This window comes from Acipenser ruthenus, chromosome 9 (genome assembly GCF_902713425.1).
Source record: "Acipenser ruthenus chromosome 9, fAciRut3.2 maternal haplotype, whole genome shotgun sequence".
Lineage (NCBI taxonomy): Eukaryota > Metazoa > Chordata > Actinopteri > Acipenseriformes > Acipenseridae > Acipenser > Acipenser ruthenus.
Window position 1 is genome coordinate 41,117,955 of NC_081197.1, and position 24,693 is coordinate 41,142,647.

The 24,693-nt window shown below is 36.8% G+C and overlaps 1 protein-coding gene across 1 annotated transcript in view; it reads right to left on the reverse strand.

Moving 5' to 3' along the window:
* Positions 1 to 24,693, reverse strand: part of LOC117405705 (integrin beta-like protein 1) — a 93,460-nt gene that overhangs the window by 23,116 nt on the left and 45,651 nt on the right. The window contains exon 8 of the mRNA XM_034008995.3: positions 2,712 to 2,828. Within this exon, the coding sequence (XP_033864886.3) occupies positions 2,712 to 2,828 (117 nt within the window). The remainder of the gene's footprint in view (positions 1 to 2,711; positions 2,829 to 24,693) is intronic.

The following is a 24,693-nucleotide window of genomic DNA, read 5'->3' on the forward strand; positions in this document are numbered from 1 at the left end:
TGGTGAAAGGGAAAAATTAAAAAAATAAGCAAAAAGGGTTAAAGCTTTGAACTTTAGTAAAACGGAAAACCTCTATCTGTTAAATAGACTTGAGACTTCAAGAGTATGTAGCGGGGTTTCAAAGAATGTAGCGTTCTACATCCCCATGTGTTGCTACAACTGTTTAAATAACATACCTGTCATTTGACTTTTCATGGGTAACATCCTGACAACTTTTTACACTTTAAACTCTGTTTCAAAGCTCTTTTCAAAATGTCTGCTCTAGTGCACTAGGGTTTGAGATCTGTCCTCTAAATCACTGCAAGAAGAGCGATTATAATATATATATATATATATATATATATATATATATATATATATATATATATAAGTGTGCTGGCTCTTCTGTTCTGTACCACATCATGGATCATTACTGCTGTGGTACCCGTTTGACAATGTGGGCAATAATCTATTTCAAGGAGGAGACTAATTTGTGTTACTTAAAATGGAGGGGACTATAGTTCCAAATGCCTGCAATGGGCAAAGTGGTTTAAGTTTGATTATTATTATCATAATCGTCACTATTTTTAAACACAATATTTAATCATCAGAACTTTTTACGTTCAAGTTTAAATACTGTAGTACTATGCCAGTACAATGTATACATTTCTAACAAGTTTCCAGTATATCAGAAGTTCACTATTCAGAAATCACTATAAATTCTCTAAGACATATGAATCATATGTGATGGTTCAATTGGCATTTATAAAGATTAAATAATAATCAGTGTAATCTTAAATGAAGAGTCATCTATTCCCCACTGCAAAGCCAATTGCCTACTTAGACCCAGGAAGTTGATAGCGGATGTTGACTGGCTGCCGGCACCTGAAGGAGAAAGGCTGTACAGTAGGTGTCCACCCAAACTCACTGGGCATCTGACCAGTAGGCAGCCCGTATTAGCGGGGTGAGGTGAAACTGTTAATTTACCATAGACTGCACCTTTATGTATTTTTTCATATTGGAGAGTTGTGTGGAGTTGCATGTGAGCAGGGGTAAAGTCCTGCAACCTAGGTAGCTCAGAAAGTCACCTACCCAAGAGGCTCTCTCAGTCGGCTGCTTACCTTCAGACTTATCTGACAATATATATATATATTTTTTTTTTCAATTTGTTACTTGAATTAATGTATTATAAGAACAAAAAGGTAATAGATTGTGAGATTTGACTCAACAACAGATTGTAGAAGCAGTGCACCTGTATTTGTATTTAGGCATACATTAATACATAATGATTCATATTGTATTAATAATAAAAAACCAATACATGGTGGCTGGACTTGAGAATTTGCAAGTGACATGGATAGATTTTCTCTTCCTTAAATGGTGGTCACTGAGACTTAATAATAATAATGAACCGGGGAAGTACAGTATGCAGCACTGACTGCAAAAATAGAAGCAAACAGTTAAAATAGTAATGATTTCACCATTAAAGGTAAATAGATAACCAGTTAGAGGGATGGGTGTTGTTATAAATGGTTTGTTATGTTTTTAAATTGCAGCTTTATAGCTTTTGTAATTAATAAATACTCAGCCCTGTTGCAGACTGAAGCTGCTACCATGTCATTTGAATGTTATTACACTGCCAGTTTGATTGAATTACACACCCAGTGTCCTGCATTTAAATTCAACAGTGTCATTACTATTTAAGGTAGTCTGCTCCTCTTTCAAGCACTGCTGAGGAGCCTGGCCAGTAGGGTTCACTGAAACATGATGAGGAGAATGCCAGAACTAATATGGCACTCCCTCTGAAAGACCGACAACTTCACATAGCCAAGACGCGAACCTGTGTTCCCCTGACTGTATGACTCACCCTGCATATTACATGACTGTGCTTTTACCATGTAATCCAATTGGGGGCCCTGCCATCTAGAGCTTTAAACCATGAGTATAAGGTTACAATCCCCCCCCCTCCCAGCCCCAAACAAAAGTTCTGCACAGCAATAACATTCAATTAAAATACAGAATATACAACATTCAGTACTGAATTGAATTGAATTGCAAATAAACAGACGAATTAATGACAATAAATTTGGCCAGAGACCTTGTCCCTGGGTGCAACCACAAAAAAAAGACAAAGCTGCCAAAACATGACTGGATAATGAATATGATGAATTGTTACGCAAAAACCGCAGTGGCACACTGCCACCTACCCCCAAAAGATAGAAAAGAATGAATGACTGGATAAAATGAAAATGATGAATGGTTAACGCAACAGCCTGAAAAGTAGCTGCTGAGACACGGGCCCGTCCCCCAAAGCATGACTTCACTGAGGAAGAGCCCAGCCCCTCCAGCCTACCACACATCCTGCAGAAACTAAATACAAACCGTTCGGCACTCAGGTAAGGAAAAAAATACCCTACTAACTGGTAGGAGGAAACCTTAGGATGAGGGTAGCCCCTTCCTCCAGGCTCTAAAGATGGTGTCTCCCTGTTTGGCCCTGCTGCACGTGATGGAGAGGCCAAACAAGAGAAACGACATGAATGAATGCCCCACAGAGCCTTGGACATGAGGTGTTGATTAGTGGACGGATTCTCCTTCCAGAAATATAACCATGATTATTATTTTACAGTGGTTTTCAAAGCAAACCATGTATTTTAACTGTGTCTACAGCAATCTGCTAAGTACATTTGTTAACGACTTATTTGTTTAGAATATATAATAGGATTGAAGCTTACCACCGCATGTCTCTCCATTAATGTCCTCACACTGACGATCATCACACTCACAGTTCTTTCCGTGAACTCTTTTATCTCCTGGTGGGAAGCAGGTACACTGGCCACACTGACACTTTCCTGACAAATAAAACAATAGAAAAGTCTATAGGAAGTGCAGTGCAAGCCCAAAATAAAATACTGAAGTAATGCATAAAACGTTTTAAAAAACATGAATTCTCTGATGATGTACTTTGGAAACAAACTGCAATATCCTACAATATTTGATTCAAATATACAAATACAAACCTTTCAGTTCCTACTGGTGACCCATAAGCTGAAACCTGAGCCCCTGTATTTCAAAGTTGTAGGATGTAAAATGAAAAACTGATATATGAAAGAAAATGTCTGCTGTTTTTAGAACAGTAGATTTTGTATGTTAGGACCAGTCTGTGTATCAATGGACAAGTTTGTAGTCAATATGAGCATCTTGAAAACCAACAAACTACCTCCTTTTGGATGCCAAGTACAATCCAAATATATATGATAACCTGTTTTACTGCTATGTTTAAAATATCTTGTTAACATGTACACTGTTTGAAGGACTACCTTGCACAATGAAGATATACAGTACATGATGGTACAACAGTGTTTCACACATACTGTCGTACAGTAACACTGTAAATATAATACAGTACATATATATATAGGGAGAGAGAGACACTTAAAACTTGGTCCATTTTAATATAGTAGGTTATATATTATAGATCAATATATTACTTGATTAATAACTACGAATTTGAAGTATTTTTATAATTGATCAATTTTATTCAAATTTTCAAGACTGTATTCTACTATGTACTGTAGGACTTTTAAATCCTTGCACGCACACACACACACACACACACACACACACACACAAACACACAAAGCTTTTAGAGTCGTCAGCCAGGGAACAATTTTAGTAATTACATACCTCTGTCCTTCACTGGTAAAATATCAATAACATGAGATATTTGTGCTCCTACTTCCTTATCGTCATAATAATCACACTTATTGTGCTGGTACTGAAACGTCTGATAGTAATTAGAGTCTTACAGATAATTGAAAAGGAAGTTGTGCTATCTTCTATTTCTCCAAATCAGGCTCAACATAGCAATGTGGAGATAACAGAAAAGCCACTGCCACACACTTTGCCCAAAATCACTTACATATTAAAAAATGTACAAAATAAATGAGATGCCTTAGGATAACAGACACTTTATTTCCACTAAAGACATCCAGTACAATGAAAGCAAAGGGAATGAACATGTGTAATGGCTGCTTAGTCACTTATTCAAGGTGTTTCTGTTAGTCACTTAAATACCAAAAAAAAGTTATAAAAAAGGGCCCCGGTTCAAATCCCAGCTGACTCACTGCGTGACCTTGAGCACTTAACCTCCTCGTGCTCTGTTTTTCAGGTGAGACGTTGTTGTAAGTGACTGCAGCTGATGCGGGTGGATGGGCCCACACACACAGGAAGAGAGGCGCACAGAAGCTTGCTTTTGGTTAATTTTGTTGTTTTATGATGGCTATGCATTTATTTCTCGATTACAGCATACCTGGTCTCTGAGTCTCTCACGCAAGCAGCTTCCTGCTCATGTACAATACCAAATGCCCCACGCCCTCTACCTCCTGGGAAAGATCCGTCCATAGTTTTACTACGTCAGAGGCATCAGTCTGCAGGATAAAATGTATGAATCAGGCGCATAAGAACATAAGAAAGTTTACAAACGAGAGGAGGCCATTCGGCCCACCTTGCTCGTTTGGTTGTTAGTAGCTTATTGATCCCAGAATCTCATCAAGCAGCTTCTTGAAGGATCCCAGGGTGTCAGCTTCAACAACATTACGTATGAATTTATTTCAGTTTTAGGGCCAATTTAAAAACCTGTCCTGTTTCAAATGTGCACAGTATGCCTCTTTACATTTCAGAAATGTTCATTTTTCATTTAGGGGTTGGAATTTTAGAAAAAAAGGTGGGTAAAGGTAAACATGTACAATGTGGGAGAAGGAAATTCTAATTTGGATGTCCATAGTGTTTGTTTCTCTCACTACAAAAGAAAACCCAAAAATAAGTAAAGGACATAAAAGTTATTCCCTTTTTTGTTAAACTAAATTGTTTTGTTCTCATGAATGCAATGCTACTACTGGTCCGTAGAAGGAATCCATGTACAGGTTTGGAAAAAAAAATAAAAACATTGTTTTTGTTTTGCTATATACAGTATATATAAATAATTCTGCTGCTGGACTTTCTGATAAACAAAACCACTGACCCATTAACCTCAGTGGATGTTATATTATGCACTTGCTAGTGCTTTTGTACTTTACTGTCTGTTAATTAAAATGATCATTAACAGTGAGATTTAATTATTATCACTCGCATGTGATTTCTGTCGTATGGTACAAGGCAATAAAGGCATACACAGTTTAACAAGCCTCATGCCCAGCTATGATCAGCAAAGAAAAAAGCCCACATAAAGTGTTCAGATAAATTCGAAGATGCTTCCTCATTATTATTGATTGGTACTGAAAAAATGTGTAAAAATGTGAAAATAAAGTAAAAGTTAGGAAATACCATCTTGCAATTAAGAGGTTCCTACAATGTCTTGTACGGTGTACTCATCTATTTCAAACTTTGCATATGATTCATATAAAATTAGCTTTATGCTGGGCTTGTTTGTATCCAAATATCTCATAGGGAGCTCAAAGCAACCCACAAACACACGAGTGAGTCTCAACGGGGCTGACGGACCACCCTGTAGTGTGTGAACTATCCTTATGAGTGCAGAAAATATAAACCGTGGTCACAGTGCTGCATTGGTGCATAACCATAGAACTGTATAAAAACAACATAGGCTATGTAACAAACACAGACAGATGGACACACTGATGACGTTTTGCACATTTTTACATGGCATCTCCACAATCGGGAGAATATATATTTTTCCCTCCACATTGAATATAAAAGCTTTTTTAAAATGTAATTCTCAAATCTGCAAAACATAAAAGTGCCTAATTTTGGTTTGAACCTGGAAAAATAATGGTTACCATGCACAAGCATGATGGAAAATACTGTAGTGTCTGCATCTGTATTTTTCAACTTTTGAAACATTTTTTGTGCAAACTCCATGGCCGAACATGTATTTAACAAAAATAAAACCGTGCTCAGTTCTTCTCAGTGCTGTGAAAAAGCGGGCTGGAAATGTCCGCTCTGCGCTCCACTCCAGCAACTACCCCGCTCTGTTACATGACAAAACAGCGAGTCCAAAACCACGCCGACATCACTGCGAAAGACATTACCACGACGGACATTACAGCGACTGCCCATAACAGCGCTACGACATCACCGCGACGGACATTACAGCGACTGCCCATAACAGCGCTACGACATCACCGCGACGGACATTACAGCGACTGCCCATTACAGCGCTACGACATCACCGCGACGGACATTACAGCGACTGCCCATAACAGCGCTACGACATCACCGCGACGGACATTACAGCGCTACGACATCACCGCGACGGACATTACAGCGACTGCCCATAACAGCGCTACGACATCACCGCGATGAACATTACAGCTACTGCCCATAACAGCGCTACGACATCACCGCGATAGTGACTGCCCATAACAGCGCTACGACATCACCGCGATGAACATTACAGCGACTGGCCATAACAGCGCTACGACATCACCGCACCGAACTACAATTCCCATAAGACTGTTAATCACAAAAGCGTCACTTACCAGGAACTCGGACACACGACGCAGTGAGAGAGGGGTTCACCACAGATTTTCTGATTGCAAAAGACTATAGTTTTTTTCCACTGTTCCCATAGAGCTCCATCATAAATAAATAGGTAAATACGTGAAGTAAAACCTCCATGCAATAAAAGCGTGTTTCCACAAGCATGTTTTATGTAGTTGGGCTGCATATCGATTTTTTTTTGGTTTTCACTTGTTGCAGAATGATATTCAGCGTGTGTATGTATATGTATATGTGTGTGTGTATATATATATATATATATATATATATATATATATATATATATATATATATATATATATATATATAATTAGCTCAAAGTAATGATTACTCCTCCACAGGACATCCGGGATTGAGCTAGGACTATATAAAGAAGGCTAGGACAGTCAATCCCATGATGCAGTTCGGTACTCAATTACAGGCACCATTTGTAGAGCCCACTCAGTACTGAATACATAAATTAGGGTTTGTAAACATTGTACGACCACTGTATACGCATGCATATTAGGGCTGTCAAGCGATTAAAAATTAGTTTTACGATTAAAAAAAAATGATATTAGTTAATCTCGGTTTTAATCGCATATTAAATTGTTACAGTTACTACATCCATTGAATTTAAACATTGTTATTACTCATGCTATTGTTTTTATTATCCTTAACTGTAAATAAAATTGTTTAAAATGTATTTATGTATTTATTTAACCAGGAAATGTACCCATTGAGACCACCACCAAAATGTACCAATAACACCAATACTTAGCTTGATATGGGCTTGCAGCGATCCTGCATTTCTGTCGAAACGGGTGTGTTTAATTTGTTGGTGTTATTGTCTGTAGCAAAAGAGCTGCTAGTGTATTTTGACAGATGGAGGCGTGTTCAGCACGCAGCAGACTAGATGTACTCGTGTTTGATACTGGAACTCACTTTGACAGTAGACAAGTAAGCGTCTTTCTGTCCAGTTAGCCCATCAAAAAAAAAAAAAAAAAATTATTTTCAGCGCTTTGCTCCATTAAGCGGTTCAGTGACTAACTTTCTATTTAAACAAGAACTGCACTCAGACACTCAATACAATGTTGCCGCTGCCGGGATTGAAGTACGGTGTGCTGAAAGGCTCAATACGCAGCAATGTGATTAACGCGCGTTAAAATAATTAATCTCTAAAAACATTTATGCGTTAAATCGCAGAAGTTAACTGCGATTAATTGGCAGCCCTAATATATATATATATATATATATATATATATATATATATATATATATATATAAGAATAAAAGAAAGTAAATGGATAAATAGACTGAACACGATTATGCCAGCGGGACTCAACAGAAAAGAATGAACTAATTAACTTCAATAAATATATAACATTTAAATAAATAAACAAAATTCATTCAAAAGTTGTGCATGCTGATGCGCTGGGGAGGCCAGATCTAGACTGATCCTCAGAGCCAGCATTGCATGATATAATAAAAATATGAAGTAGTGTTAATTAGAATTAATACAAATTCAAAGATAGAAGTAAAAATGATGTCACAATATATAGAACACCATTACATCATGTAAGAATAAATCATGGATTTGAATGTAAACAATAACAAGTAGTTGTCATGCCGTCAAAAACCTATAAATACCCCCAATGTTTTGATTCAAACACAGGCTCCCTTGAGAAAGATATGTACAACATATCGAAACGTTGGGCAAATATATATATATATATATATATATATATATATATATATATATATATATATATATATATATATATATATATATATATATATATATATATATAGACACACATACACACGCACTGGGAACATTTGTGAAAACAATGCTACAGGTTTTATACCTTTACCTTTCTAAGTACCCTTTATGCATGCAACACTATTTTTGACACGCATTGCAGGTTCGGGATGTACATTGTGGAACAGGGCCAAGGTTCATTGATTTTTTTTTTTTTTTTTTTTTTTAAAAGAGCTTAACTCGGTAAAATATACTCGCTAAACTAGCTAGCGAGTGAACAAAAACAATGTATGGAAAATCATCTAGCGATTATATTTCTTGTGAATAACGTGAAAGCGTAGCGACACATGCAAATTAGGCTATGACATCAAAGGGAATTCCCTTTGACTCGCTAGAATTTGCAGTGGATGGAAAACCATTTTTTCGCCCTTATGTCGCTACTATTTTTGTAGCAATTTTACCGAGTAACTTATAAACTCGCTCAATAAATGGATGGAAAACATACTGGTCTGCGTATATGACACAGCGAGGATAGGCAGATTCAGCCAAGGGGGTTCTTACATGAACCTGTGCAAAATGTATTATCTTATTATAAACATCATACATGAAGTAGTGTTCTGTGAACTGGATGACAGACACACAGGATGAGATATACTGTAAACTTATTTATATATCATGTTCATTTCATATATGTGATTTAAAAATAATACTCAACAGTTTTAGATATTCAGTGATGAATACACAGTTTGTTCCCCCACTGTGGTATAGCCTGCACAACACAGGCAAGTTAGAATACCATGCTTTTTTTAAATTCCTAAACCCATGCACATATCAAACACCACACCTGCAATACACATGATTGCATTCCTTTAGGGCAATATATTTTAATTTTGATATCATAACATTCCACCAAGGCATGTCAGTAGTTTGGGGCAATACTTAATATAATTGTTTTTTTCCCTTACAGTGTAACTGATTACTGTCATGTGTTATGGTAAAAGCATTGGAAAAGCATGGGAAACTGCCATATTACTGTACAGTGCAATTTTACCATGGCAAACCGTTCTGGGGGTATATTTTTCATATAAATTGATGTTTGTTCCTAAAGTAACTGTAATTAGTACTGGTGTCAGCTGAGATCTTTAAGTTGACAATTCGTTTGCTGGAAAATGTCAGCTACCTTGTAAAGATTGAAATCACCAAAATGTTAACTCTATGCAGTTTCCACTATAGATTATCACTTCATTAATTTGTAAACCACCAGGATATTTACTTTCCATCAAGGTTATCTTGGCTACATACTCACAAAACTACTGATGTCAGATTTTCAGCACACTGAGGTACTCAAGGTAAGAAGGTAAACAACAACCTGCTAGCATCACACTGCATAGCAACCCATCAGACTTCTTTGTAGATAACCAGGTGCTGTATGGTCTGGGTACCATGGCAACAGATGTCATGACATGCTCATGCTGCCCAAGGAGGGGGCTGGCTTTCATATGCTATTTAAGCTGTGTGTTTCTGTACTACAGCAATCTTCACTAATTTACTTGACAGCACTGTAGAATTAACCCTACAGTATTGTTTAGTTTCAAGATGTGTTTGTGCAGTTCGTATGTGGTTACACTCTCTATTGTGTTTCATTGGTTTTTCCTTTTTGTCTTGGAATTAAAATATTGAAAAATCACATCAAGAAGACTACCATTATTATTATGGAGAAATAAACAAACCTTTTAACCTATTACAATTTATTTTAATTTACTTTGTTAGGTACTTATAAGAACTGTTGAAGGCTCTTGCCAAAATGTTGTTCTAATTAACTAAGACTTTTTTTTTTTTTTTTTAAAGGGATGAACCACATATTTCAAACCCTAAAAGGTCTATCTTAGAACAGCAATACATTATTTTACTCATTCAAAATGCTAAAGTTTGTTGATGAAACAAGTACAGTACAACATTTAGCATTGTTTTAGAATGTAGATATTAGGTTTGTCCTTGTACTTTATTGTATAGATGCTGCCTCTAGAATCACTCTGAAAATAAGATTATGGTCAGTAGGCTTCTTACAGCTATAGTGCAGAATTACATCATATGTGCAATAACAACAAATATCCCCACGTTACCTTATTAAAAGTTTAGATTTTCAATATCAAATATGCAACCTATTAAAAAATGTGTATTGAAGAACAAATCCACACTTTAAATTAGTCATTTGAGATAAGTAAAGTATCCAAGTCTGAAATTGCACATTAGTTGGATAATTTAGAAATAATTGAACTTGAAGAATAGATGTACTTTCGCGAAGGGTGTTTTTAATAGCATGTTTTTTAATAGCATGTGCACTGTTGGCTAAAGCACATTTGCTAAATCAGGGGTAACAAAAGATGAACTGCGCGTACATAAAAACAAGATGAAGTCTGTACATATACTGCATCAAAAGAGCTGTCTGGGTGTTTGAAGTGCATACAATTAGAATCAAAGAGGAAAGGCTTCATCAGTCCATGCACTTTTATTCCGCAGGCAAATATGATATCAGTTTGTTTGCACGCATAGGGGCTGATGTAAGGACATGCAAAGCGATTTGAGGCTGCAAAACACCCATATTGCAATCGTTGTTTTGCATGCGCAAACCGTGTTTAGCGGGCCGTAAGTGAGACTTTAGCAGCCACTAAAATGCGACATATATAAAGAACTGTTTTCACCCGCCGTTCTGCACCCGCTATCAAATTAGCACTTTGCCATCATTAATTAATTTAAACAATATTGAAATGTATTCAAATGAAGAAAAGAGCATGGGATTGGGCAGGGATCTGGAATACTAAGCGGGCGCAAACATTATAATGAGATGAAATGATTTTGCCTTGCACTTAGGCAATTGCTGACCCTCCAAAAACTTTGCACCTCCTCTTACAAGGTGAAAACCATTGTAGAAGTGAGAAATTAAGAGCTGTATAAAAGCACACACCTTCGGAGACCTGTTATTGGCCGCAGGATGGCTGCTGTGGTACACTTCCTGATGCGGCGATGCTTGGTTCTTGTAGAGGACAGGCAGAACAACCTTCTGAGGAGAAGGGCAAGACGGAGAAGACCCTGCATATTTAAACCCATGGTCACAGCTTTGATTTTCTCCACTATAGAGGACCATGTGGCCTCTTTGGTAGCATAACTGATGCCAGCAGAGGCTTTTCAATATAACTCAATTTCATGTTGCGTGACCTCAGCCGTAAGGACTCTCATCTCCTAAGAAAACTTTTCCTCTTTTTTTGTGGGCCAAGAGGACTTTGCTGCCCTTCCTCTGACATATTTTTTTAGTTTGGTTTGAATTTTGTGCTCCACCAATATCACACAGTGCCTAATGCTCTCTTTACTCCTAACGCACCTCACCTCTGAGCGCTAAGTGCGTCCGCTAATTATCCCGATGCACAAGCGGCGCTCATTGTGATCCTCATTATCATGATTGCAGCTCATTATTTGTGCGTGTTGAGTATTTTGAATTGCTCTTAAACTTACATAGGCCACAGTGCAAAACAATTGCCTGGCCGCTAGGCAATTTGGATTAGCTGCAATTGTTTGCACTATGCCTATCCTTACATCAGCCCCAGACATAACAACCAATCACTTCTAACTGATCCAGCTATTATGCATGTCACTTTATTTTTAATGCTCAGCAACTACCAGGGCACTAACACTATGCATATAGAAAGGTCAGTCGCATTGACCAATCAGGCTTTGATATTCTATCACATACTTAGCAACAAGAATTTGAGTGTACTGTATCATAATCCGTGTGACACAAAAGTATAAAGTATACTATACCTTGGGTATTCCAAAAATCAAAAGTGACAGAGCACAGCTTTAATAAAATAACATCAGCAGATTTTGTTCTACGGAAATCAACTGTGTGAATCCATAATTAACTTTAAAGTATATAAAAAAGGGGGATTTAGGCAAATGCTTTACAATTATTTTTATTATTATAAAATAGCAATTTTAAATGATTGTGCAATCATTTTCAGTTAAGTCGCAAAATGTCAAAGTATGTATCACCAATTGTCAGTATTTCTTCTTGCTATTTTATTTAGCCTCCTTTCTTGTGGATGTCTGCCTGCGCTCATTTACTCAGAAATAAAACTTTGCAACTATTAAATCAAGAGTCTGACTGTCTCTCACAATGAGTTGTCTCAGTAACATTTTTTGTTCTTTTTTTCCTCTTAAATATCTAATTATGTGTTTGCTGATTTTTTTTTTTTCTCTGTGTATCAATGCGTTTTGAGCTGGGGTACCTGAGGATGAACAATGTTCAGGATGATTATACGCAGACCACTTTATCGTGGTATAGGAACAAATGTATCATATGAATGTAGAACATGTAGGGTACATTAGGGCAACATGGCAAGGACAATCTCATATGGACAATGGGTGCACCAGCAATACATTGCATGATCAAGGTGGTATCATAATTTATATCCCTCAAACTACACACTTCTGTGGCTACCTTGGCCTGCACCTGAGCCCTGCTGATGGAACTGGACCACTCTTGAGAACCATCAGTACTGCTCAGAATAAAACACCATTTCCATGGGTTACCATCACCCCTTTCATGAATTTGCTCTGTCTGTTCCATACATCTGTTGAAATGTAACAAATAAAAAAACTTAAATAGTTTGTTATTACGGTAACACTTTAAAATAAGTGTCTGTTCATGATTATTTTATGTGTATTAAGGGAAATGTTATGAAGTCATGAAAAGCAGGTCATGAACTCATGCTTGTGACTTTTTAATTCAATTGGAATTTCATTTGAAAATCAGTAGGAAATCATGCGTTAGTTACAGTACAATTTTTCTACAGGGTCCTGGCTCATTGTAAATTACTTCTGATAATACAAATTCACTTAATGCAAATGTCCTGTTAACATAAATTATTTTGGAGGCCTCCCAGGGAAGAAAAATGTGAATTACGCCCTAGTTCGAACACCTGAATGTAAAGGATATTGGGAAATGTATTAACTTAGCTCCTCTGTACTGTAGTGATGTTTGGGGAGTACAGATCCTATGATGCATTTCAAGTTGCCATAGTACTCATGCACAACCATGCACTATCCTTGCGTACAAGAAAAAGAAAGATGTTGCTAAAGATTTCAACATTCCCACGAACACTTTATCAACCATTCTAAAAAAAAAAAGAGATACAATAATACAGGCTTATGAACAGCAAGTCATCAATGTTTCTGATTTGCTCAATACCCTGATGTTGAGGACACCTTGCTTTTGTGGTTTAAAAATGCCTGTGGTCAGAATGGGTCTTGCAGGTTTCAAGTGCAGTTCATTTGCAATGTATACTTTTTAAAAGTTCACTTACAGTCGTATTTTCAATAAAACAGATAATACTTTTAAATGTATAAAACTTGTCGTGGTTTTGTAATTGAAAATTGATTTCAGTGCTCATGTAACTTCAATAAAAACTGACAGGATGAGTTTGGCTTTAGACTCCTGATAATACGAATTACTGAGAAGGCACATTTTTTGCTGTTCCCTTGAAATTTGCATTAAAGAGAATTGACTGGATTTAGTTTAAGACTTTTTTTACAATCTAATGAATAATGCATGGTTCTTAACATGGTGAAAACAGTGTTCACAAATATTACAGTACACATTGCAAATGACATATATACCTGTATGCTCTTCATCACATAAAGTAGAAATTATCCACAGACAAATTCTCTCCAAATGTGAACTCTCTGCATACTAAATAAATCAGGTCAAGAGGAAACCTAATAAAAATGGACAGAGTTAGTTGCTGGTGATTAAATTCCTGGTCAGTTTTTCATCCCTGAATTTTGATCTTTTGTTCCGACCTCGCCTGAATATCTAATCCTCTCTTGTTCTTTGCAGACGACTTTCTTGATTTCTCAACACATTAATTCATGTTTATCGTTGATGCTTCCAAGTGTGATCTTGCTCTTACATGTATATCATTAGTTTAAAAAAGAATAAATTACAGCCAATGCTATTTTACTGATTGAGCGTTTCTGACAGACAGTCGGAACCCTAACATTTTATAGCAAAGGAAAAGGCAAACAGATAAATGCTGTCTTTTAGCTTGTGGCCTCTAACGAACCGTAGCATTTAGCCAAACCCTTCAATCAACAGAGGAAATTAAAGGTCAGAGAGCGAAGAATGAGTCATTGCTGTTTATATAGTGTGTCCTCATAGTCTTGCTAATCAGTTACTCAGATGTTCCTATTTAACAGTATTTATGCCATATGCTCAGCATACTTGTGAGAAAAACAAACAAATTAAAAAAATTATACAAAAATGAATGATAAAATATGAAAGTTTTTCAAATCAACAGGTTATAAAATCCCTTCTTAAAGGATATATAAAGACTAATATCCAAAGACTCATAGTGATAGTATACTAGATTTGTTTTATATTTGTGAAAATATAAATCATAAATTCTGTGTGCTGCTTACTTCAAGTACAGCATCAATAAAAAAGCATGACTTCGATCTACATCCACAACAAGTTGGGAAATTCACAGGAAATGCCAATTCAGACAAATGGATGAAGACCTACATAGCTAAGTCAAACAGGTTTTAGTTCCTCCTAAACATTTAAATGGATTTAAAAAATGTTTTTCTTCATTTAGCATAACATACTTGCATCAGTTTTTTCTTTTTTTTTAGTTCAGTTAGTTTTTAATTCTTTATTTTCACTTTCATTCTGTTCATGTTGAAGTCTATTGATCCTGTCACCACACTGTAAATTCACTCTCTGTACAGCAGATATCAGGACCCCACCTAAATTTAAAGTGCCACGTCCCAGGTGGGGTCATAACATCCAAAATACAATTGCATATTCAATTCAGTACAGTACAGAATGTGGATTCCTGTATGCATCTATAAATGAATCCTTCTTTCATATGCACATATATATCAGATGCATTTTTTTTTATTATTGACATACATTTCTCACTGCATTGTTTATTTAAAAACAACAGATCTAAATGTAATTTCTGTGGACAGATACATCCAGCTGTTGACTACAGGGCTCTGTCCTGCATTACATGCCACAGGTGAACAGCGAACATGCTCTGTGTGCTGGTACCAATGGAAAGAGAGTGGAGGGACCGAAGTGTTGCCGTGACCAAGTTAATCCCCGGATATGATTCAGATCAAACAAGTTTGGAACCTGATAAATGTCAACCTTCACAACATCCACACCGATCCAGAATTGTTCAAGCCCAGGCAGGCGCCCTTGTTCAATTATGGAGCAACATACCTCAGGAGAAGACTTCCACTGTCATTCAGGGAATGCCTGGTGGTGTCAGTGTTAATGAAAGTGCTTTCCAGTTATCAAACAGCAATTGGTACTATAGAGGGTATTTATTCCGATAGACTTGAACATGACTTTTTCAAGCAAGGTGTATCTTTGTTTACTTTTGTACATTTACTTTTAGTAAACAAGCATCTGGCTGACAGAAGACTTTACTGTAAGGTCCAGAAATGACCTTAATCCCAACCTCCTAGCTCCATTCTCCATGTTAGAGAAACAGTACCAGGTGCTCTATAGGTCATTTCATAATTCTACAGCATCATGACTGAGTGAAAAACAGTATGTCAATGTGAATCAATCGGTTTAATCAAATCAGATTGGTGCAGATTGAAGAGCTGTGAAAAAAAAACAACAACTGTGTAGAGTTTAATATAGTACTGTCATTGTTGTGAACAAGGTATGCTAGATATTTTACACTGCATTTAGTTCAATTCAATTCATTACAGTACATACTGTATTACACTCTATTGTAAATGACAATGAAAGGACAAAAACAGTAAGATTATAGGGCAGTAAGAATCTTGCAGTTAGGATGAGTGGTGAAGTGTAAAGTGTGTGAGGGAGTGCATCATGGTGTAGATGAATAGGCCCGATTATTTTGTGCTTAAATGAGATTCCCCAGTCCAGGCCCCCGCTCCAAATTCAAGACTCGCCTATATCCAGGGATTTAAAGATAGCTCTATAGCCATCCTTGCGTCATTGCATGTGTCCCATTACATTCATCACAAGACTGTATTCTGTAAAGGCAATGCAGCTTAAAATAACAAACCTGTTTGCAACAAGGTGTCTGAATTCCTATCATTAGGGCCCTACCCATTTCACGGCCGTGAAAAACGCGACACGGACCGTGAAATTCATTCTGCGTCGTGAAATCTGGTCTGTTTTGTGTAATTTTACCCTGTACTAAAATCCAATTAATTTATATGTACAGTTACAGATTCCTGTAGTTACAGTTACAGATGCGATTGTTAGCTTGTTTCAATTTAAAAAAGAAAGCCCATCATGAACTGGACAGGATTTATTAATTACTCGCTGATTGGTAGACACGGGCATCCGGGGCGGGTTTAGTGTAACCTACGGATCTCAAATGGTAGTACCGTCAGGAGAGCCGTGTTAGACCTAAATCTAAAATGAGTGTCCAAAATAAATCAAAAAGTGCTGCAATCATTACTGCAGCGGATCATGTAAAATAATTTGGAAGACAAATATATACCAAGTAGTAGTACGAGTAGAAAAATACATAAATACAGCACGACCAAAAAATTAAATAAAATAAATATGTCAGTAATTTCAGAGACTTCACATTTATATTTTTAGCCTCTGGATATATTGTCCAGCTACAGACCCGTCCCTAGCTCGGTGCTGTCTATCAATTCCAACAAACTCTGTGGATGCAGAGAGAGTCGTGTCTAAATACGGACAGGTATTTACACCGCAGAGACAGGGAATGAAGAAAAATAGCATTTCAGAAGAGTTTTTGCATACAATGACATTTAAAACCAGAACTTTTTTTTTTTTTTAACCAATAACAGAAACGCAACAATCATAGAGAGCCTCTGGATTTCAGTTTCATTTTCTTTTAGCGTTTCTACTTCTGCTAACTTCAGGGCTTTAAATGTTAACCATGTATTTTACCATTTTAACTACATGTTCATACTTTGTTACACCACCATGACATTTAAGATTTTAATAACTGAGACAGTGAAATTTAAGATTTTTTAAATGTTATGACTGTGAAATTTACGAAAATGTACCGTGAATTTGGTAGGGCCCTGCCTATCAGGTAAACATGCCGCTACACTTTTATTTAGCCCTTGAAATGTAATAAAATCAGGCTCCCAAGATTGAAGGAATTGATTGCAGGCATCAATCTAAACACAATTTAAACGATTTACTGATTAATACCGTACATTGCTCATCATCTCAGCAGTTTCTGTTTTGGATGCCAGTCAAAGAGGAGTCAGTAACATCTGCAAGTCAAATTGGACTATTTTGCTCTGTTAAACTGCCGCCTTGGAAGTGTGATTTATTCCACAAACTGATTGCAGCCGTGGGTAATTAATCAGGGATCATTTTTAGCATACAGTAGATGGTGGAGGTTAGGGAAGTGGTTCATTTCATGTTTTTTTTTAAAAAAAAAAACCTTAGCCATGTTAAACCTTTTTAAATTGCAATGATAATGTTTTAAAGAGTCAGTATCACGTCAAATAAGTTAAAAACAATACAAAACCTGTAAGATGCATTGGACCTATAGTGACAGCCCCCCCCACCCCCACCCCACCCCCTCACCCTATCATCCTGGATCACTGCTTCGTGGAACTTTGAGCTATCCCAGGCTTGGTGGTGTTATTTACATTTTTGACTGCGGTCCCGTAATTAAAATCTTCATTCTTTCTGGTCAGGTATTAGCATGCCGCACCCCAATACAAGTTAGTAGATGCACCTATTATTTTCACTCGAGGGGTCGCCTGTGCTGCTGTAACTTTTACAGACCATAGCTGCTCAGTTAGGTTGCTAGGATACAGTCTGCCTGGCGTCACATGCAGCAGTGTTATCTGGGATGAATGAACACAATGAACTATTGGTTTTAGAGAGATTTTATTTTTGTATTTTTAGACACCATTGAAACAATTTTAAAATGATTGTAAAATGCCTTTTAACTGTAATAGTATACAGTAATTTAAATACCTATAGCGCTCCTGTTGTGAGCTGAGGTCAGAACCAGTGTTTGGTTGTCATCTCCTGCCCTGTTCATAACCAAAAGCCTGGTCATTCTGACATTTTGCGTAGGCATAATAATCATGTTTATTATGAACAGTTGCAAATTATTTTTTTGTAAATGTATATTTCTATTATTATTAGGGCTATATTATAATACCTGTCACTCTGACTAGTGTATACATAGACTAGACATTATCTTTTATATTTTATTTTGCCTATATCTATCCATTTAATTCTCGACTGTGGTCATGACACACCTCAAAATAAATAATTTGCAACTGTTCATAATAAACATGATTTCAGCGTCGTTCTCCTCCACAGAGAAGGTGGCAGTATTTGAATGATTTAGCAAACTAATCAGTAAGAACAAATTAGTGTTATTTTGTGTGGCTGAATTTTTATTTCTAGGATCTAAACTAAAAATGCTTCAAGGAGTCCCTCAGTTAGCCCAGCAGCAGGCAGGTAGGTCTCTCTGAGATGGGAAAACAAGAAAACAGCAAAACACAGCACAACAGCTTTTTCAGGTAAGGTAAAATTGTTTATAATTAAAAAATGATGAATGTACAGCACTATGAAATTTTAACTATTATGTTTAAAGATGTTCTCACAAATTGTTAAAGGCATAGTTATGTTTACAAATATTTATCATTAACTGCAAATATTTCAAGATCCTTATAATACAAATAAAAACCATCCAAACGAAAATAGGGGAGTAACCAAGCCAGTTTGAGAATGACACCAAACCAATGAACGAGGAACAGGAACCACCAAATAGTACAGCTCCGAAAGCAGACACAGACAACACACTTAACAATCACACTGTGGCAGATAAACTAGACCGTAATTTGGGGCCTGGGTGGGCAAATCCATCATATATAAGACATGTTGCCTCCTCATGCCGTTCCAACAACACCCACTCCCCTGGGAAGAACAAATTAAATTAAACATATCGTGATAACCAACAGTCATGCTACAGTGGCTCAAATCCCAGAAAACTTCAACACCCAATAAGACACACGTGCTTCCAATTAAACAAAGCATCAAGGCTGAGTTTACCCATTTTATCCTAAATCCAATTGCAGGATATTACTAAATAGTGACTTCTACATTTAGAGGTGGAACTAGAGCAGTTAATCTGGATCCTGGTTTAGCAAAATTCACATGCTTTAGTGGTGCAAGATATCTGTAATTTTTTTTTCACCACCCACCAAAGTTGGTCATCATAGTTCTCATACCAGAGCAGGAATATTCTACCCTGAGCCAGTGAAACCTGGAAACTCGCCATTAGATCATGGCTGTAGACAGTTAAAAAAAACATCAAATTCACAGCTCTAGCGCCAGTAATAATAACTTGTTTAATTCCAGAGAGTTCACGCAAAAATATGTTATTGCAATTACACTTTCATCTGAAATTTAAATCCATTATTTACACCACTGACCAAGTAACTGACAAGAGACAGTTCTTACACCAGTATTTACAAAGAGCAACTAGCTACTTGTGATTAAAAAAATGTATAACATAACATATTGATATGTGTAATAGCTGGTGTATAAGATAATATATTATCTATATCTGGATAGATGTATGTTCCATTCCAAACTAAATGGTAAGAAAATATCCCAAGGCTCAGCACAAAATGTAAAACTGCAGGTGTTTCCTCAAGGAAATTCCACTAAAGAAAGAATGTGAAATCAGCAAGCGTTTTCTCTCAGGCGAAGCTCTACATGAATGCTGTTAGATCTTGTTTTTCACCCAGTCTCCGAAGCAGCAGTATCCTATTATGTTTACCTATGTTGAATGTAGAATCCATTTCCTTAAAACATTGCTGGGGCATGTGGTAATTCATCTGTGAATAACTAAAAAAAAAAAAATCTATTGAAGACACATAACCTTTGTAAAACAACCCAGTCTATCATTACCAGGTGTAAGATTCTGTCAGTTTGACACCATTTACTATTTCAGCACAGTATTTATACTGTATAATGAATTATGAAGACTATAACAGACAAAGATGACGTACATTATAGGTCGGGTTCTGGGATTTTTTAGTGCCCACAGTAAATCTTCAATGTTATTATTATTATTTATTTCTTAGCACACACCCTTATCCAGGGCGACTTACAATTGTTACAAGATATCACATTATTTTTACATACAATTACCCATTTATACAGTTGGGTTTTTGGAGCAATCTAGATAAAGTACCTTGCTCAAGGGTACAGCAGCAGTGTCCCCACCAGGGATTGAACCAATGACCCTCCAGTCGAGAGTCGAGTCCTAACCACTACTCCACACTGATGCCCCAATATGTTGAATGTGTTTGTTTTGAGATCGTTTCCTCAACTTGTTTTTCCATTGAAACATCATGAAACCTGTTAATTGTGCACTAAGTTGATATGTTACTACTGTATGTGTTAATTCTATATTCACAATTCTATATGAAGGAACTGGGTGGCTCATGTTTAAAAGTTAGTAGTCAGCCCCCATGTCCTTGTTGTAGATTTATACCAATAAGGCAAGTCATAAAATATGACACATACATTATTTGAAGTGACAAAGTCAGGGTGAGTGAGCATAAAAGACAACAAATTATTTTATTTATTTCTGTTTAGCAATCTTCCAGTTCATTTAATTGTTCTTCATCCAAATCAGCATGTCTACTTACTTATTTGGGGATTTTTCTGCTGGTAATTGATCACTCATTTTTATAGCTTTACTGTACATCTGTAACTGTAAACGAGATGGCTACCATTACTTTAAATTCTGCGAGGGCAGCGCAGTGATTTCTAATAATGTGATGAGGTTCCAACTGTCTGTATCCATCCAATATACGGACAGCTGGAACCTTGTTCGACCAATCACAATGCTTGTTTCATGTTCCATTGCCAGCCCTGGATTTATATATATATATATATATATATATATATATATATATATATATATATATATATATACACACACACACACACACACACATATACAGTGCCTAGCATAAGTATTCACCTCCCTTGGACTTTTCCACATTTTGTAGTGTTACAACCTGGAATTAAAATGGATTTAATTGGGATTTTTACCATTTGATTTACACAACATACTTAACACTTTGAAGGAGCAAAATATTTTTTTATTGTGAAACAAAAGTTAATTAACAAAAAAAAGACATTTGTTGGTTGCGTAAGTATTCACCCCCCTGAGTCAATACTTGGTAGAAGCACCTTTGGCAGCAATTACAGCTGTGAGTCTTTTTGGGTAAGTCTCTACCAGCTTTGCCCATTCTTCTTGGCAAAATTGCTCAAGCTCTGTCAAGTTGGATGGGGACCGTTGGTGAACAGCAATTTTCAAGTCTTGCCACAGATTCTCAATCGGATTGAGGTCTGGGCTTTGACTGGGCCATTCTAAGACATTCAGGTTCTTGTTTTTAAACCACTCCAATGTAGCTTTGGCTGTGTGTTTAGGGTCATTGTCCTGCTGGAAGGTGAACCTTCGCCCCAGTCCCAGGTCTCTTGCAGACTGAAACAGGTTTTCCTCTAGAATTTCCCTGTATTTGGCTCCATCCATCTTGCCCTCAATCCTGACCAGTTTCCCAGTCCCTGCCGATGAAAAGCATCCCATAACATGATGCTGCCACCACCATGCTTCACCGTGGGGATGGTGCTCTCAGGGTGATGAGCTGTGTTGGCTTTGCGCCACACATAGCGTTTTGCGCTAACGCCAAAAAGTTCAATTTTGGTCTCATCAGACCAGAGAGCCTTTTTCCACATGTTTGCTGTGTCTCCCACATGCTTTTTGGCAAAATCCAAATGGGATTTGATATGGGTTTTTTTCAGCAATGGCTTTCTTCTCGCCACTCTTCCATAAAGCCCAGCTTTGTGCAGCATCCGGGTTATAGTTGTCCCATGGACGGTTTCTCCCATCGCAGCTGTGGATCTCTCCAGCTACTTCAGAGTTACCATTGGCCTCTTGGTTGCTTCTCTGACTAATGCCCTCCTTACCTGGTCACTGAGTTTTGGTGGACGGCCTTCTCTAGGCTAAGCCGCGGTTGTGCCATATTCTTTCCATTTTTTAATAATGGATTTCACGGTGCTCCGGGGGATGTTCAAAGTTTGGGATATTTTTTTATAACCCAACCCTGATTGGTGCTTCTCCAGATCTTTATCCCGGACTTGTTTTGATAGCTCCTTGGTCTTCATGATGCTGTTTGTTTAGATATGCTCTCTAACAAACTGGGGCCTTCCAGAAACAGGTGTATTTAATCTGAGATCATGTGACACTTTAATTGCACACAGGTGGACTCCATTCAACTAATTATGTGACTTCTGAAGGCAATTGGTTGCACCAGAGCTTATTTAGGGGTGTCACAGCAAAGGGGGTGAATACTTATGCAATCAAGACTTTTCAGTTTTTTTATTTGTAAATAATTTTGAAAAATATATAGATTTTTTTCCCCACTTGGACATTATGGACTATTTTGTGTAGATCAATGACAAAAAATCCAAATTAAATCCATTTTAATTCCAGGTTGTAACACTACAAAATGTGGAAAAGTCCAAGGGGGGTAAATACTTATGCAAGGCACTATATATATATATATATATATATATATATATATATATATATATATATATATATATATATATATATATATATATATATATATATATAACTGCCTCAGTGTATTTTCATTTGCCATTTTATAGATTTATCTTAATCTTAAAGGTTATGCAATACACTTGAAAGGTTATTCCTTTATGCAAAAGCTAACGCCATGACTTTAGCAGAATGATTTCAGGCTGTCTCCATTCACTTCAAGGTCGCCCAGATGAATTGGCCATGTCCAAGCAACATGACCTCTGAGAGAAAACACTAGATAAGGATCTATTCAACAGACATGCCTCACTGGTCAATCCAGACAAGAAAGGAAAGGGCAGTCCCAGTAACAATGGTACAATGCAATATAAAATAATGTCGTGATAGGTATAGTTTCCAAGACAACCACCTTACCGTCCCCCCTCTATTACAATGGAGAAGACTCACACAAACTGCACAATCAGAATGTTTTCACCCTCGAATTACTAATCATGCATAATGTGCCAACCTTACTACTGTAGTAGAGGTCGGCAAAGTGCAGCCGAAAAAACGACAATCAATATGTTTGTATTTCAACACATTCATTTGTACAAAGTGCAAACAATTAGCATACAGTATGTTATTTGGAACCGCTGAAACATGAGCATTGATTTAAATGTATTGTCACCTAACGGGGAGCAAACCAAAACAAAAGCCTCAAAACATGTTGATTCTCTTCACAACCTGCTTTATTCAACTCTGCCTACCTTGACAAGGCCCAAAGCAAAGCCAAGCAATCCCACCATTCCTACCAGTGCCTAGCCCTAACTAGCTGGGGAACCAATTTACATTTACAAACAGCATTTGACAAATCAAGGAACATATGTTTTGAAGACAGGCTACTATCTAATGCTTACAGTATGTATATACAAATTAGTTAGCAGTTGACAGGGGTCAGCGACACAGGGGAATATTGTTGTGGGGGTGAGAGCAGACCTACTGTACACAAAAAAAGCAGGAGTAAATACCATGGCAAAAGAGGGAGCACTCATTTTTTGTTTTGTGGTACATCCTCCAATTATTTCAAGTCTCACCACATTAGCTGCTATTAATGAAACATTTGTATATTTATTGGTAATGCTTTGTAACACTGATCCTTCTCATACAGCCCTATTCAAATAATTAATTACTGCATAGTCTGTGTTTCTATATGGCACGGGATCCTATTGAGGATTTTATTACACTAAGCACACCAACTTTATTATGAACTTTATTATTTGTTCTCTCCATTCTGGGATAAATGCCAGTTTAAGCATTATTTCAGGTGTTTCATTAAATGCATACAGACATGTTGGCTCCAGGGAAAAATAGCATGGATTGCATATCAAGAGTCAGCTCATTTGCTGGTCTTTGCTGTTAAAAAATACTATATATATATATATATATATATATATATATATATATATATATACTTTAATATTAATGGCAACATTTAATCAGTCAATTACAGTAATTGACAGTAAATAGAACGAAAAGTAGGCCAAAGGACACCAGATTTGTTCACAAATAATCTTAACATACAATATTGAATTCATTTAGTTTTTGTAAAAAATAATATTCCATCAGTTTAAATCCATACATCATTTCTCCACAAAAGGGTCTTTAAATTATGTTAATAGTGAAACAAGGCGATAGATAATTGGTCACCAGTAGACATTAAACTCTAATCATTGATGCACTTTTTTGCAATGGTCTAAAGGCAGCTTTAGAAAGTTGCCCCTCAGGTCACTGCTCTGCTGAGATTGCATTACAGAAACATTATGGTTACATCAG